Source organism: Arvicola amphibius, chromosome 7 (genome assembly GCF_903992535.2).
Source record: "Arvicola amphibius chromosome 7, mArvAmp1.2, whole genome shotgun sequence".
NCBI lineage: Eukaryota > Metazoa > Chordata > Mammalia > Rodentia > Cricetidae > Arvicola > Arvicola amphibius.
Genome location: NC_052053.1, coordinates 80,488,177 through 80,506,094, shown reverse-complemented (window position 1 = coordinate 80,506,094; position 17,918 = coordinate 80,488,177). Strand labels below are relative to the sequence as shown.

The 17,918-nt window shown below is 48.8% G+C and overlaps 1 protein-coding gene across 1 annotated transcript in view; it reads right to left on the bottom strand.

The window, feature by feature from the left end:
• Nucleotides 1-416: 416 nt before the first annotated feature.
• Nucleotides 417-17,918, bottom strand: part of Nrde2 (NRDE-2, necessary for RNA interference, domain containing) — a 34,441-nt gene continuing 16,939 nt past the window's right edge. The window contains exons 6-14 of the mRNA XM_038337870.2: nt 15,890-16,295; nt 13,984-14,117; nt 11,923-12,043; nt 10,475-10,650; nt 8,714-9,100; nt 6,847-7,772; nt 5,783-5,921; nt 1,120-1,191; nt 417-701 (exon numbers count right to left, since the gene is read on the bottom strand). Coding sequence (XP_038193798.1) covers nt 576-701; nt 1,120-1,191; nt 5,783-5,921; nt 6,847-7,772; nt 8,714-9,100; nt 10,475-10,650; nt 11,923-12,043; nt 13,984-14,117; nt 15,890-16,295 — 2,487 coding nt within the window. The 3' untranslated portion in view covers nt 417-575. The remainder of the gene's footprint in view (nt 702-1,119; nt 1,192-5,782; nt 5,922-6,846; nt 7,773-8,713; nt 9,101-10,474; nt 10,651-11,922; nt 12,044-13,983; nt 14,118-15,889; nt 16,296-17,918) is intronic.

The window sequence follows — 17,918 nt, the reverse complement described above, 5'->3', positions numbered from 1 at the left end:
TACAGAGCTCTCCGTGCAGTTTAAAAAGAAAAAAAAAATGAGGCTCAGGTGAAATGGAAGCAGTTGTTGTCAGTTCAATCTGCTCTAGCTTCCTGCAGAGAGTGGCGGTACCCTGTCAGCTGAGCACATGGGGTATCTGGATTCTGATGGAAGTGCCATCTGAGCAGTGCCAGGCAGACCCAAAGGCCCTTGTGAACACTGCTGGTCGCCAGAGCAAGACAAGAAACACTTAAATAACCATCTACTATGCTGGATGGTTACCAGCCCATGGAAAGGGGGAAGAGGTCTCAACGTTAAGTAACCAGGCCTGTGGCTGGGGTCAGAGGCCTAGCCCAGGATCATAAGCCCATGCAGTGCGACAGGCCAGTGTCGACTGAACGGGGGTGGAGCAGAAGGAATAAGAAGCTGCACACATCTCAACCATAAAAAGGTTTATCACTGGCATGGCTCCATCTGTACATATAGTTGATCACATATATAATATGTAAAACAGTAAGTCCAAACCCCACCCAAACAGTGGAGAAAGCCCTTGCACAGCAGGGCCCTCCTGCGGACCAGCACAGCCCCGGTTGACTCTAGTCCTCCAGCAGAAGCTCCAGCTCCTCCAGGGGCAGGCGTACACGAAGCTCCTTCTCAGTCATCACATCCAGGATCTCCTGCAGCTCATCTGGGAAGTACTCCATGGCATCCATGTACAGCACCTAGCAGCAAAGAAAGACCAACACTGGCCGTAAGCATGAAGCAAGAGCAAGGAGGGTCCCAGCGAGTCCCTGCCCCGCTCAGGCAGCTCTGCATGTCCAGAGGAAACTGCAAATGGCAGCAGATACAGAGTGAAGCCCTCGCTGCATGTGGCCAGCAGGGTTGGCAGCACTACAGTTCACCTTGTTTGGTTTCCCAGCACCTCGTCATCGGAGTAGGACATGGGCATCTGGGCACTGCAGGGGAATGTTGGGAAAGCAGCTAACCCCATGGAGCCCCATCTCAGGACAGTGTCACCAGGAAAAGCCTTTGGATTACGGCACTGCCCTGCAAGGCCACACCCTAACACCTCTGGGCAGAGGCCCGCAGGAAGGTCCTTGGGAAGCTGAAGACAGCCCTGTGTTTAAATTGAAAGCTTACCTTTGCCCAGGGACAGCTCTGGAGGGCCTTGTAGAACACACCTTTGCTTCTCTCCTTGTTTCCTAAGGAAACCTAAGTTAGGGAGAGAGATGGTTTAAGGTGGGCAGTGGAGACAGAGAGGCTGAGGCTACAGTGCAATCTGCACCTGCCCTCAGACACCAAAGCTGGTCTGTGTGGGCTGACACCATCTTGACAACCCATGGGATGGCTCCCAGGTGCCAGAGGATGCTCTAGGCCACGGCTGTGTTGGATCGTTCAAGCCTTGTGTCTAGGTGTTGGTGACAGTGCTTAGGATGAGACGGGTCCATGAGGTGAGGCTGATGACTTCATAAGCATGGAAAATGATCTGCCATTTTGTGAAAATTACCTTCAGAGAGAAATAACCAGGACCCCTGGGTACTACTTACGTCATTTCTCTGAAAGGCCTTCAAGACAAGGACGATGGCACATAGGGAGGCTGGGGCAGGATGACAAATCCTAAACCAGCCTGGACTAAGAAGACGATCTAAACAATGACGAAAGATTCAAAGGCAAATTTGCCCACTGATTATTAAAAGTTTCTGTCAGAGCTTAGAGGCCACTCTGCCTTATAGAGGTAGCCTGATGTTGGCCTCTCTACAGCTCTCACCTAGGCTGCTCTACTGAATCTCCTGGAAGTAAGTGTGTGTGTGTGTGTGTGTGTGTAAGAGTTTCAGATCTCCTGGACCTACAAGCAGATGTGAGCCACTTGCTGCGTGTTCTAGAAATGGAACCCGGGTTCTCTGGAAGAGCAGCAAGTGTCCTTAACCACAAAGCCATTTCTTCAGCCTCTGCCACCCTTTCTCTTTTTTTCAAGTTGGATTCCCATGGTCACAGGAAGACTATGACTCCCATGATCATATGTGTGGTGGCTCAGGAGACTCCTGATCTGAGGGTGAGACTCTGAATTTTCCAAAGAGCTAATGTAAGTGCTCTCCTGCCTTCCTTCCCAAGTCAACACACATCAATCACCTCTCGAAGTACTAAGTGGAAGCCTTTTTTTTTTTTTTCTTTGTTTTGGAAGAAGAAAATTATATTGTGTTACTGCACTTTCTCGGTCATGGACAGCTAATCCTGGACCCCAGTGGGCCCAGGCACAAGGAGGCTAGCTGCACGTAGGAACTCTCTCTGGCATTTCCTTCCTAAGTCACCACAGGAAGCTGCCGTCCCAGATCAGGTGTGGAAGGACCCAGTCAGGAGAGCCTGCCATGATGTCACACTCTAAGGCGTGGCCTTGCATGCACCTGCCCCTCTTACAGCAGTTTCTTCTCACCGTACCTTCTCCATGTCCACTGAGTCCTTGCTCATTTCTGTCAGGGCTGAAACATGCTAGGGTCAGCCCCTCCTTCCCAGAGCTCCCTGTTACCCCGCAGTATTGTACCTACGAAACCATGTCTCCACAGGCAGACCAAGAACATTCCAGAGCACTCGCAGCCTCTGTGCAAACCAAAGGAAGTACAGCTAACAAAGAAGGGAGCTGCTCCAAAGCCACAGCCTTGACTAGTCAACACAATCGTGCGCCAGGCGTTCACTAAAGGAAGGGCTTACTACTTTAAATTTGGATGTTGTGCCGCTCAAAAGCATCTTTTGAGGATGGGAGAGCCCTTCTCCGACATGCAGCTATCAAACAATCTCCTAGACCTGGGAGGTCAGGACCTGCCACCAACTGCAGCTGGCCTGTCGCCACACCAGTGCTTCTCACTTCTAGCTGCCTGTTTTCAGTTATCCGCCTCCTACTAGTGTAGCTACAGACAGCACCTCTGATGTGTTGCCAAGTTACTGCTTAGGGGCTCGAAGGCCGTTTTTGATATGGCCATGGCTCTTCATGTGTCTTATTAGTGTGACCTCGGACATCAGGAGGCTGAGAACACTCCAGCCCTCGGGCCACACTTTCACATATTGAGAATGGCATCCCCGAGGAGAACAGTGAGGTCTGACTGCACAGTGCACACACTGCATCACCTCTCCCATGCAGCATGTCCCCGTGTTTCTTTACCCCGTGAATATCCCGAATCCCCATCCTAGGGAGGCTGATTTGAAGTGTGCATCTCCCGTTTCCTTGCTCAGTCTACTTCTCGGTGGGCAATTTCTCTTTAGAAAAACTGTGGATGGGAAAAAATAGATGGGCCTGGCTTGGCACGCTACCCGTCTCTGAGCATCTGAGTCCTTCTGGTGCTGCGGAAGGAGAGCTTACACAGAGGCTTCACCTTCTAGCCAGGAACCAGCACTCACACGCGTTCTGCTCTCCACAGGGGGCAGCTACCACCAGGCCAGCCAGGACAATAGTAACAAGAGTTGTCACCCCTTCTGCAGAAGCTAATAGTTTAATAATCACCTGCTTTGGCATTTTCATGCCTTCCCAGCTGATGTGTGCCTTCAGATGGTGAATACAACAGCTCTCAAAAAAATAAAAGTACAAAGCCTTCAGGCTTTTGCAAAATTTGACCCTTACCTCAAAACACACGCATCTAACGACTATCTGTCTGCTCATGTCGTTTTTTAAGCAATTTACATAAACTGGAATCGCCCTCCCCGGATGTAAGAGTTGCCTCTCTCTAGTACTGCCTGATCTCCTGAGGCGAGACTGAGGCTCGGGAGGGATTCGTCCTTCGTGCTAGGAGGAAAGCCATGCAAAGTCTTCCTCTCCCACCAGCCTTGAAAATGAAGGCCTTTCTAAATGGCCTAAGACCTATGGGCAGACAAGAGATGAACAGCAAACGACATGGAAGGTAAAGAAAAGCTAATGGGGACAACCCAGAAATGCCACAGCTCCTTTTTTACATAGTGAGACTTCCTGCACTGTGCACAGCTGGTCACATAATGGCTGACTGGCTTATCTACTTAGATGTCCTTCGCTGCTGTGTAGGAACACAACCAGAGTCATGGATGAAACTGTCACTTTCTCAACACCAGCAGCTTGGCTCAAAGTGCTGATGTGCACAGAGTAACAGCTGGAACGTCCCTCAAACTGAGGCTGCCATCTGCCAACATGCAACTTACGTAGGAAGGCTTAGCTGCTGTCTGATTCCTTTTCTTCCTATATTGTTGTGCTCAGTGTTTCTGCAGGGAGAAACTAACGGACTGCATGTCCACACACCGTCCAGAGGCCCAGTACACAAGCAAGCCTCCCTCCCTCCGGTGGCCTGCCACAGCAGTCTCTCCCAACCCTCCCACTTGCTGACTGTAACTCATAACTGAGCTTTTTTTGTCCTTTTTCCTGTAGTTAATTAACAGAGTGCTAGGAGCCCACCCAGCTGCCTCGGGAGCGGCCGGGCGCCACTGCTCTAATCAGTCCTCATCAAGCCACGAATTCCTTAAGGGCCAGACCTTTCAAGTCAACAGCAGCTTTCTGTATACAACCCACGCAAGCCTGGCTCATTGCAGTCTCAGTAAAAATTCTGTCAACTGACCTTTCCCTGTGTTCATCTGAACACGTGGGACATGAAACTGGAGAATGCACAAGTGTCCCCTGTTCACTCTAAAGCTCCTTCCTTGGCTTGGAAGACCAAGGGAGACAGGCAAGTCAGGGAGGGGTCTGTCCAAAACCAGATTCTCCTGCTAGCTGCGCCAGGCTGCCAGGCAGTCAAATCAGGACGCACCACAAATATCATTTCTGCATATAACCCTCTATTCCACATGGAAGTCAGCCATAAACCTGGGCTTCTGGCTCCAAAGAAGTACTGTAAGTGTTGGGGACACAGTTCAGCTGGTAAAGTGAACTAGGAACATGAACATTATGAAAAAAAAAAAAGAAAGAAAGAAAGAAAAGGAGTGTGGTGGATAGACGTGTTAAACCAACAATGGTTAGGCAGAGACGGGGATCTGGGGCTCTCAGGCCAGCCAGCCTGGTCTATCTGACAAGTTCTAAACCAAGTGAAAGACCCCTATTTCAATTTTTAAAAAGGGGGAGGGGGATAATTGCACCTGAGGAATGGTGCCCAAGGCTAACATTTGGCCTCCATGTGCAACACATATGAACACACACACATACCATGGGGACACATATAGACACAAAAGACTTCATAAAGACAAAGGCACGGCCCCTGGTGCTGAGGATTGGCATAGCTCTGACCTACGAATGTGCCCGTTTTCCCAGCATGCTCCAAGCTGTCCTAGGTGACATGTCCTCTGGGTCCCTCAGAAAGGCACCCACGTGACCTCTAAGAGCTAGGACAGATTGTCTTCCCCTGCCTTCCTCTCTAGTGGTGCTGGAGACTGAACCCAGGGCCTGTGATCTGGAGCCCTATGTCCCACTCAAAGCTTCACATTCTTGACTGAACCTTATCGTTTTAATAACAAAATTAAATAAATAAAGACCAGCAAATTCTATGATCGAGTGGCAAGAATATCACCTTCTTTAAAATGAAAAGCCCTGGACATTTTCCAAGTTGCAATTTTTAAGAAGTCAATTCATAGAAAACAAAAGCCCAGTAATTACTCCAGAATTCCATTCTCCAGGTATCTTGAAGGAGAGGACACTACTCAACTGGGCTCAATAAAGATTAACCAGTGCCAAAGTGAGAGGTGACAACAGGCTCTCCTTTCCAGGCAGGGGCTGCAGACAGCTGCATCTGTCCTCCTCATAAATTTTAGACACAGGGCTTTGACAAAACAAAAGGAAGAATGTCAAAAAATATTTTCTTACCAAAAAGTTCAAATACATCCTCCACAGTAGGGGGCACTGGCTGCCCTTGTCGCTCCGAATTGCATTTTCAAACAAGTTCCTGATCCGATGCGTAAGGCCAGTCTCTGGGATGGTAGCGTGGACCTCTCTACCACCTACCCTGCAAGGAAAGAACTCAGGTCACTCTAAGACAAATTCTGTTCCCAATACCACAGCAGGAAGACAGACCAGCAACGACAAAGGTCAGCAACAACAAAGTTCAGCACCACCTATCCATCAGTCTCTCGGGGAAGCACTGTCTCCAGGTGTGCCTGGAGCAAAGGCACTGCCAGAGCTGTTCCTGCACTATGCTAAGCCTGCCCAGGAATCGTACACAAACTCACCCTGTAATCAGAACGCAAAGTCCCCCTTGGGGACAGAAAAAGGTTTTTCAATTTAAAATAGACAAGACTCAGAGGGAATGAAGAAACTACCAACGGAATAAACAAAACCCAAGCAAAATGAGGTATCTTCAAAAGCAATCCTAACGTATATGCCCAACGTGAAGCAGTAGCACATATTCCAGAAACATGACTCCTAATCTACATGTTTCCAGGACGACCGTTTAGCTATGTCAAAGATGGCATGTGGAGCATGACGCCTTTCTCAATGAATGCTGCCAGAAGCTCAGAGCACTGGGACCATCTTTGGGCCACACACTTGCTGCACTGGACCTGAGAGGACCATGAGGTCCATGATTCTCATTTGACAGAAGCGGAAACTATCCAAGAGATGAAGTGCTTACCCAAAGTCACCCAGGTGACAAGTGGCAGAGCAGGCACCTGAATCAGAGCTAAGCTCTAGAGTCCATGGCTGACAGCACAATGCTCTCATTGTATCTCAGATACACCAGACACAAGGGTCAGGTCCAAGCCTGGCGCAGGAACGGTCACCAGTGGTCACTTCCTAAGGCCTCACTCACTTTTCAGTTAGCGGGAACATCTAGAGCAGCGCGCAGGTGTGCAGGGCCTGTGCCCTGGCAAGGGGCTGGGAACAGTAACTGTCCCTAAAGGTCTGTGAGGCCCATGCAGAGACTGCGTAATTACCTCTGAACAGAGTCCACCAGTCTTCTCCTCATCTGCTCGGCTTCGATTGCAAACAGCCACGGCTCCAAGTGTTTGGCAGACCTGGTGACTACGTCCAAGAATCTCCTGGTCTTGTTAGCACTGTGGGACTTATTCTGAATCTGTACATATGCCCTCCAAAGAACCTGGTTGCCTGGATACAGCTTTAGAGCCTCTGAGAGCGTCTCTCGAAGTGGAGCCAGAGGATACACACTACTGTTCATGTGGAATCGCAGCAAACTGGTATGCATCAGGGTAACGGCCTCGAGAACACTGCTCAAACTCTGGGACCTGGCACTGTCCTCCAGGCCAGGGCCTTCCGGGAGAACAGAGCCCTTCAGCTTGGCAAACACCTGTCCATATATCTGCACAGCAGCATCGATCCCGACAGTCAAATACTGGAAAAGCATAAAGCATCTGACCAAGCTCCCCAAGCAGTCCAAGGACTCTGCAGGAGCTGGGTCTGAGGCACAAGTCTGTCCCAGACAGTCCTGCAGAGCACGTTCATAAGCTTTTCGGGCTTTCAGAACCTGAGTGGCCATGACCTGCCCAGTGTAGGGCCCGTAGGGGCTGCTCTCAGTCAGTCGCGTTAACACATGGACAGCTCGGCCTGTGGCCGCTCCTCGCAAGTCGGGCGACAGTTCCATCTCCAGCTCGGCATAAAGCAGACTGAGTTCACAGAGTTCACGGTCCTTCAGCTCACTGCTGCCTGCCATGCTGAGTGCTGTATCGAACACTTTTCTGGCATCCTCTATGTTACCAAGCAACCACTCCAGGTGTGCATACTGTTTCCAGAGGCAAAAGTTGTTGCGGTTTTCTGGCTCTTTAAGGAGATTCTTGGCTAGTTTTTTGCAGTTCTTTCCCTGAGACTTTAATCGCTTCTTTTTAGTGTGTAGACACCAAATGACCTATAGCAAAAAGAAAAGAACAACACTGGGTCCCCCAAGCACTTCCTTTGTCCTGTCAGGCTAAAGAGGCACTGGCCGAGGCAGCAGTCCCTCACTTCCTGTCAAATCTGGCTAACACCAGCTCCCTGAACTAGAAATGAAACTGGGGTTTACCATGGCCACAGGTGCCAGCAGGCACACAACCTGGTTTTCACTTGAACTCCCGACAGACAGGCCCAACCCACTCTCAAATATTCATCTCAAGAGATGGGCCACATTGCTCTTTTGTCCAAGGCAAGAGCTCACTGAGGGCTGAAAAAGATGAAATATACTGGGACCCCGACATCTCTCTTCCATGTTTCCCATGACACAATCATCCAGTGAATGGAACTTTTCAAAGACACAATTTTCATACAACCTGGTGTATGTTAGCTGCAGATAGTTTTAGGACTTATATATTAAAAGATGGAAGACATGAAGTGGGGGTGGGGGTTCCATGAAGAGTTGGGGGGAACTCTGTAGATGTGATCTAAATACATTGTACTCATGTATGAAATTACCAAAGGATATGTATTTTTTTAAAATGAATTGAGAACATATTATCCATGAGAAGGCAGTATTACTACTGGCCAGCAGAGGGCAGAGCAGAGTCTGGGACCTCACCTTGCATGGCCGACAGCTATAGAGCACAAGGGTAAGCAGCTTATTTTCCTGCCCTAAGCCCCAGCTCCTCTAACCCTGCTTAGGCCCGACGCTGGTTCTTAGCACTAAGTGCCTGGATATTCGCCAACAACAGACCAAGCACTGGACTGTCTCCTGCCTGCCTGTGGTGCCTTCACATCTGCGGTGACAGCACGAGCCACTGAAGGAGGAACTTGTGTGACAATGACGCCGGGTGCATGCATCTGGAGTGATCCCCTGAGACACTGACATGAAATGAGGGAGGAGGCAGCTGCAGTTACCTTGGCAACCTCATACCGCAACCAGGAGAGGCAGAGCTGAGACTTCTGCTTGCCTGAGAACAAAGGCAGCACAAGGTGGAAGACATTGCGGATAAAATCCTCGCCCTCTCGGCTGTGACCTTTGGTCCAGCGAGGACAGCCCAACTGCTCCATGTAGCCAACACAGCTAATGCCCGAAAACGAAGGGTTGAAGTAAGTCAAGGGCTTTTCATCATAAAGTTCACTATCAAAAACGCTGCTCTCGTCCATGGCCAGGTAAAGGCAGGAGGCTGGAGGAAGGAAACCGGAAGGCACGCCCAGGAACTGCAGGAAGGCCTCAATGAGCCGGAAGTGAAGACCTGGGTTGGAGAGTCTGATCAGAGACTGCCCGATGTCGTCAAACAGCACCTGCAGCAAGACACAGCCAGTGAGACACAGAGACACAGGCTCCACGGCTCTTTACAGACGGCACTAACCCAACATGAGCAACACAAAAAATCAAGAGGCCTCCCCAGACAACGTGAGCGGCTGGACAACAGCAAGCCGCAGCCTGAAAGTGCCAAAAGAACTTACGCACACAGGGAGTGCTGGGGAGGAGTGAAAGACCAACAGGCTAAAGCCAACAGCTTCCAAAGCAGCCTGCTGGACTCACAGAAAACCTAGACCCACGTTCACTTCAGAAGCAAACAACTTCGCAGCTACGCTGGCAGACAACCATTACAGAGACCTTTGACTTTAGGGTGGAAGACTTACTCTTTGTTATTTCTTTCTAGAAATCTGCTTCAGAAAAGAACACTGCTCAGAGACAGATGCACAGGTACAGGTGAGGAGGGGACAGCAGAAGCAAAGGACTGTAAAGAGCAATTAGGAGCCTGATGCTAGCTCTAAGTGTTCACACTTGACTTCATACATTACTTAACCCCTGCCCACGGTGCTTTCACACGGACTGGCTTCTCTGCCTCTCAGTAGAGGAAACTAGGTTCAAGCACAATAAAAGTGGATGGCCAGGATTCAACAAGCCGAACCATCAACTGAACAGAAAGCTTTTCCTCCTTGGGCTTTTTTAGAGAAGATGCAAAATGACAGGAAGTTGCTCAGTCTGCTTCAGGAATCCGCTCGACTGTGAACTCTCTGAAATCCTCAAACACCAAACAGTGATCCTCCTCCCTTTAAACATCCTGGAGCTTCAACCAACAAAGGGGCTTGGGAGCTCCCAGGCTCTCTGCTCCCCGCACCAGGCCTGCTGAGGTTTCAGCAGAGGCTGCTGATCTTCTGGTCCACCCCTACTCTGAGCCTGGCCTCAAATGCTGTCAGCACCGAGGCCTGCAGGCTCCAGCATCTGACACTCTTCAGCATCCACTAGCTCTCACTGCCTGAGCACTGCCACAGGACAGCCTGTAGGCTCAGGTGACAAGCAGCGGGCAAGAGCAACCCACCCCTCAAGAGAGTCCCAAGAGCCTAATTCACTGAGAAAATCTCAATCTATACACACACATTGTATCACAAGCCAAACAATGAGTTGGTATCTTGTGAAGACTGGATCAATTCCAGGCATCAAAACAGTGAGAGACCCTGCCTCAAAAGAAATAGTGGAAAGTAAGAAGCCAGGGTACTTGATGCCCTCTTCTGGCTACCAGGCATAAATGGAGAGAGACAGAGACAGTGTGTGTGTGTGTGTGTGTGTGTGTGTGTGTGTGTGTGTGTGTGTGTGTGAGAGAGAGAGAGAGAGAGAGAGAGAGAGAGAGAGAGAGAGAGCTTTCTGTTGTAGTGAAGGGTACATGCCTGTCTCTCGGGGTCCTCACAGTCTTCTTCTGTTTGCTTCTTGGTCTTATCTGGACGCCAGGGCCGCCAGTGCCTCTGGTCTCGAGAACGTTCAACAGCAAGCCAGATCTGCCACCTGGGCAGAGTCTTATCTTTTATCTCCTGGTCATCCTCTTCTGGCTCCTCCTCATCCTCATCTAGATAAGGAAACATCTGTTTCACCGGAGCAGAAAATACAGCCAACATCACCCCCATTGGTCTTCTGTGCCAGCTACACTGGGCATGTGGCCCAGACAGAACAACCATGCTGCCTCCCTGGCTCAAGGACTCTGGTGAAGCAGGGAGGGTCCCAGGAGAAAGAAGTAGATAAAGGACGGACGGTGATGTGTTTAATGTGTTCATGGGGGGAACCAAGAATGGAGAATGGAGTTCTAGAATATCGCTGCCCAAAAGAACTTGCTGAGATGACAAAGACACGACCTGTGCTAATGCTGCCACCACCTACATGTGACTCATCGATTCTTCATTTCATTTCATTTTAATTCACTTAAGAATAGCTAGCTAGAGCCGGGCGGTGGTGGCGCACACCTTTAATCCCAGCACTCGGGAGGCAGAGGCAGGCGGATCTCTGTGAGTTCGAGACCAGCCTGGTCTACAAGAGCTAGTTCCAGGACAGGTTCCAAAGCTACAGAGAAACCCTGTCTCAAAAAAAACAAAAACAAAAACAAAAAAAAAAACAACAACAACAACAAAAAAAAAAGAATAGCTAGCTAGATGTAATTAGTTTGAACAAATGAAAATTTATAACTGTACTGGTTAACCTATCTGATTCTTAGCCAGTAGCCTTATACCTTTAATTATGACTTATAACTGTAGTTTGATTTGAAACTGTTTGTTAATTTAGGGTATCCAACAATGCATCTCACTTTGTTTCCTGAGTCTGCACATGTAGTATTAAAGAAGGGCTTAAGAAAATGGAGTGATCACATTCAGAAAGTTTGGCTGCATCTTATAAAGCTACCAGGCTCCTCCCCCCACAGCTGCAGAAAAGTGAGAACTGAGGTTCACACGCATGCACACAAAGGCAAGCAATAAGGCCTCAACGCTGTGCTCAGGGCAGTCCTACTTGTCACAGCCAACACAAGAGCCTTGACTTCTCAGGGAAGGACACACAAACTGTAGCTGGCCTACACCACAACACGAGCTCAGGAAGAAATGAACAGCGAAAACAAGTGGCGCTGTGGTGTGGAGAAACTGGACCTGGCAGGAGGGACATAAAATGGTGACAGCAACTGTAGAACACGGTGCACCTGAGATGGGAGCGGGGCTCCAGCAGTCCACGGGCTCTGGTTGAGTCCTGCTGACATTCTGATGCTTGAACAGTGCTCTAGAGCCGCCTCAGGGAGCAATCATGAAGGGAGCCTAACCCCAGAAGACAGGCGTACCCCTGACTTCCTGGAAACACTTACCTGGATTGACAAGCACCCAGCCACCACGCTCCTGCTGGTGCATCCACGCCCGCCAGCCTCGGGCGCCCTTCTCCCCAACACGGGGCTCTCCGCTGTCCCAGAAGGGTTCAAAGAATTCCACCTGTTTAAGTTTAAATACAGAAGTTAGGCCAACCACAAGCAAAACTCTCAAGTCATCAGGCCAAATAAGCCCTGGTGGCTGGCTATCTGGGGAGCATAGGATCCCTAAAACATCGTACGACCGATGTTTAGAGTCAATTCATGAAACACAGCAAAACAGAAAAAGGAATTACTTTGGCAGGCAGCCTCCAAGGCCCCATTACTCCACCCCGGTATATGTGACTTCTAAGCTCAGGTCTGGTGACAGGGTCTGCAGCTGAGGAGGAAAGCGTTTCCCAGCGTGGCCCAGCTGGTGCAGTCTAACCACTGGCAGCTCCTGTCATCCTGAATCCTAACACCTAGCTCAGCACACGGCAGGAACTCAGTGCATGCCTTAGGCACAGGTGTGTGGAGGGAGGTACCCGTGGGGCAAAGCCATCTGCACTTGAAGGCCGGGCCCTGTTGTCTTCTGGACATGGGATCTGCAGTATGCACAGCAACTTACAGGCAGGCAACCACCCCAAGAACAGAGTGAATGCAGCCCTGAGCGGGAACGGGTCCTGTTAGTGATCTTGTTATTGACTAGCAACAGATTTTAAGGCAGCAAAAAGCTACTCTAATGAAAACTTTCTGAAGGAACCTTTGGAGGGCAAGCGAGTTTCTGGGAGCACATCATAGGCTGACAGTCACAGGACATGCCTTCAGGGAACCATCCTTACAAGGGCCACAGGGCAGGGTGAGTGTGCTGACACAGGCATGCACAGCGAGTGAGTGCCAGTCACCCTCAGGAAATGGGCTGCAAAGACTACAGATTGGCTTTTGAGACAGTGATATTAAAAACAAAACGAACAAAAACTCAATGTCTACCAACTGTAAAGGTCTGGGTTCAATTCCCAGTACTGCCACAAACAAATAAATAAACCGCACACTAAGGCAAAGGCTGATTTTTTAAGAGTATGCTATGTGTGTATAACAAGCTTGTTTATTCCACCGAAACAGACCAGTGTTACAGCCTCTACCTGTTTCATCTTAGGCTGCTACAGTCATGGTGATGCGAGACAGCAGATGTGCAACACTGCTGAATAGGGAGCCTCCCTGAGCTGCATGCAGATGCTTAGGGAACTGTGCTGCTGGGATCTACCATCTGCAGACATGGCTTGGGGCTCTAACACAACACAACAGGGGCCCTTGAAACACTGCTAGCGTGGGCAGTGTTGTTCCACCAGAAACTGTTCTCATCACAGATCAAGAGCCTCACAGAGGGGTGAGGACAGGAGGATTCAGATCCTCACCACAGTACCCCAGAGCCACTTCTGAAGCACAGCATGGAATTAAAACATCGCAGCACATTTTTAACTTGCTTGTTATACACACAAAGCAGTTGCACCAGTATTAATAGGTGGAATTCTTTAAACCTGATTTTGTTTGTCTAAATGTAGCATCATGATAAAAATGGTCTTCCCTGGCAGTTCACACGAGACCCAAGTTTTCAAAACTTCTTCCGAGGGCCTACCATGAATCCAGATGTTCTCTCCATCTGCCCCCAGACCCCTTCCCGAAGCAGAAAACGGAGTTTTCTTCAGTGGGCAGACAGAGTGGTTGTTTTTCACAGCCGCACAGCTCTTAGGCTGTGTCACATTACCACATGGAGTGGGCTGCTGACAGAATGCCCAGGTCTGACTCCACTCACAGTACAAGAAGAGACTTGAGGCAACAAAGAGGCAGCAACACAACCCAGACAAGACAGAGAAAATGACATGTGGCTCCAAATGGCATAAGAACCGTGGAAACAAAGCTGCATTTAAACAGGGTGGTGGGGAAGGAGGCCACCCTCTCGGTGCACCTTGTATCTGGCAGGAAGGGGCCCAGGATCTACCCAGCACACCCCGCTGCTGTCACTGTGTCATGGAGGGATTCTCCTTGGTCACTGGAGCACTTCTGGGGAGGCAGAGTGTGCTGTACCTGTACTTTAGTAGGCAGCTCTTTTACACTGTCAGGCTTGAAGAAGGTGAAGTCAACCATGGCCTGGAACAAAGAGATGACCTTCTCCGAGTGGCCGGCCTGCCGCAGAAAGTGGCACTGCTGGAGAAAGAGAGCTGCAAGGAGGCACAAAGGGGGCAGGTCTTTGTTGACAGCAGCGAGAAAACGGAATTTTTCAAAATGCATCTGAACACCTGCAAGCCGCTGCCGTATCTTCCGGGTCCTGACTTAAAGGAACGAACAGGCTGGAAGGACAGCGCTTCCAGAGGACCTGAATGTAGTTCCTGCACCCATGTCAGATGACTTCCACAACCACCTATAAAGCACTTCCAAAGGCTCTACCACCCTATGCTGCTTTCCTCGGGTACCTGTGCACATGTGCATATACACATGTGCATATACACTCACACACAAATAAAAATAAATCTGAAAACTGTAATTTTTTTTTGTTTTTGTTTTTGAGACAGGGTCTCTCTGTGTAGCCCTTGCTGTCCTCGAACTCACTCCATTGACCACACTGGCCCCAAACTCAAGAGATCCTCCTGCCCCTGCCTCCATAGTGCTATGACTACAGGTGTGTACCACTATGCCCAGCTTAAATTTTTTTAAATAAACAAATAAAATAGCAACAGTACTGTAATCAAAGTGTAGTTTTCTATTTTTTGTACAAAACTACACAAAACACAAATTTTAACAAGTTGGCCATATATATATATCCTAAAACAAGCTAAAAATGCAGGCCTGAATGTTAGCTATCCAATACTCAAATTCACTGTTCCAAGAGAAATGGGGATGGCATCCATTTCTCTGAGAAGGCAAGGAGCTGAACTTGGTCCATCACTAGATGGCATTATTCACCGTTCATTCACCATCTGTTCAGCCAAGAGTGAACAGACAACTCCGCATTTGAAACGTTCAGCTGATATTAATGGTGATGTAATTCCATTTACTAAGTAGCATTAAGTTATAGAAGCATATCATGAATAATATCAAATGAGACACTTTCAAAAGAAAATTCCATGTCATTTATTTAGTCTTGGTGTTATGGATTAGACCCAGAGGATCATGTATGCATGGAACTGTACCTTCTAGCCCCAAATACAAGCTTCTCTGTCAGTGTGGGGAATGTCTATTATTTCTAGAGCAATGCATCTGTGTCTCTAAATGTCAAAGATAATTAATTCTTACTAACAGGGGTTTCAAAGAAATAAGCACTTGTCACATGCAGGTACATCATGCATTATCTCACTCCGTGTTCACAATGGTCTTGTAAAACAAATGTTACCCTACTGTTCTCGATAAGGAACAAGCTCGAACAGGTTCAGAAATGTGCACACTGTCCCAGATCAGAATCTGCACAATGTCACAATAAAGGATAAATCCAGAACCCAAGCTGAAGAGTGACATTCTCCACCTACTGCATAAGATGCGGCCTGTACCTCACGGCTGCCAAGATCCTTAAGGGACATACCAAAAACATTAACATTTAATCCCAGTCACTTACTTGTATGTAGTAAGGATTCATGTCCCTCCCTGCCAGACACCCTGTAACTGGGGTCTCAACGGATATGACCAGTGGCGGTCAAAGCAATTAAGACTGGAATAGTTTACTTGGTGACGAAACAGGATAGGTATCCAGTCCATCTTTTTCTAACTCCGCTAGCTCTAACATCTACCCGCCTACCCTGTGAGCCGGAAGGACACCCACCACCCACCCTGTGAGCCAAGCAGGCTCTAGCATCCTGCCTACCCACCCCATCATAGTTAGCCAGAGTGGTAATGCTTGAAATAAAAAATCTGCTCTGATAATTTAGACCTTTCTAAAATAAGCATAAAACCAAACAAAAATGAAATCCTCCCACACAACCACTTCTGTTTATCTCCTTACCAAACATGGCCTCCTCTGTGCCCGGTAGTACCGGGTGGGATAAGATGCTGCCATCCTTAACAGCAGACAAGGTACTCAAGCACTTGCCGTACAGACTGTGGAGTTTGGACACAGAGAAGGTGCCAAACTGACTCTGGCAAAAGGAGAGGTAGCGCTGCCACAGGTCCGTGTTGTTGGGGTGCAGAAAGAGGAGCTTCTGCCACTCCTTGGCCAGCGCACTGGGCTCCCAGAACTCCGCACACAGCTGCAGCTTGGCGAGCTTAAGGTCCACACTGCTTGGGTTGCTCTCGATGGCCCGCTCTAGCACGGCCAGCTTCTTCTCCAGGAGGAGCTTCAGAGACTTCCTGTGCTTCTCCTGCTCTCCGTCCTCAAGAGCACACAGGCCAGGGCTCCTCATGACCTCATCCTAAACAACAAGGACAACGGCTCACTAATCAAACTACACGCATGTGCTCCTCTGTTCAACTGTGCTCAGCCTGCAGGACTCCCAGGAGGTTCCGGCTTTCAAACTGGGCTACCAGTGAGATTCCGTTGATAAACCACTTACTTATGACAAGTCCTTTTAGTAAACACACAGTTCCTGGGTGCCTGTGACACCTGCTGTATTCTACCTTTATATCTCCAGACAGAGCTGTCTGCCCTTGTCATTCTGGGCTTTGAGACATTCTTACTATATGTGCATGTGTGTTCCTATGTTGTGTGTGTAGGCACATGTGCCTGTGTATACTTGCTGACCGGAAGAGGACGTCAGCTGTCCTCCTTTATCACACTCTGCCTTATTCCTGATGCAGGAGCTCTCCAGCAAGCCTCTTTTCTCTGTAGACAGACACACGGACACACACACACATACACAACCTTAGAGATGAGTCACAGGTATACACAGATGTCTTGCTTGTTACATGGGTACTAGATCTGAATTCTGGTCCTCATAACTATGCAGCAAGTGCTCTTAACCACTGAGCTATCTCTTTAGCCTCTGTGTTGTTCTTAACATGGTTTTATACATCAATAACTAGCACAGGGCACTGAACAGGGCAGAACCAATCTTACCCATAAAACAGCCATAATCTACTAACTACTCAAAAACGAATCAAATGACAAGACACAGCTGTGCATACTCAAAGCACAGCCTCTGAGTCAGGAGCCCCGAGCAGACCTGTCCTCCCAGTCCGTGCCCTCCCTTGTGTTCTCTGCACTCCAGGGCTGCCTTGTCCTCAGCCTTCCTCCCAAAACTGCATTCCTGGGCTGAGAGCCCAATCAGTGAGAGAGTGCTCATCTATGTGGCCCTGGGTGCCAGCCCAGCATCGTCCTACAGCCACTCACCCCTACGCTCTTCCCCAGCCCCTCCAACCACACTCCACACCCCAACCCCCACTAAAAAAAGAAACATTCTGGGGGCTGGAAAGATGGCTCAGAGATTAAGAGCACTGATTGTTCTTCCAGAGGTCCTGAGTTCAATTCCCAGCAACTCCATGGTGGCTCACAACCATCTGTAATGAAATCTGGGGCCCTCTTCTGGCCTGGAGGCATACACACAGACAGAATACTGTAAACAAAATAAATAAATAAATCTTTAAAAATAAATAAGTCGATACACATAAAGCAATAGAGACACACTGAAAACAAGGCTGAGAAAGAAAGAAAGAAAGAAAGAAAGAAAGAAAGAAAGAAAGAAAGAAAGAAAGATTCCAATCTATTCAGTTTACTCCACTCCCGATAACACAGCATCCCTACTCTATGCTGCATGTATTCCCCAGAGGATTGGACTTCTTCACTGAACTTTGAGCAAGCTCAGGTCAAAGGCTACAACTAACAAGAAGCCAGGCCCAGGCTTTTTCAGAGCAGTTCAAAAAGTGCTATGGGACAGGACCAAGTGTAGTGGTGCACACCTATAATCCTAACTACTTTGGAGGCAGAGGCAGGAGTATGGCAAGTTCAAGGCCAGTCTGGGCAACTTAGATCTTGGCTCAAAATAAAGTAAAAAGGAGCTTGGGAGGTCAATGGTTGAATGCTTGCATACGTAAGATCC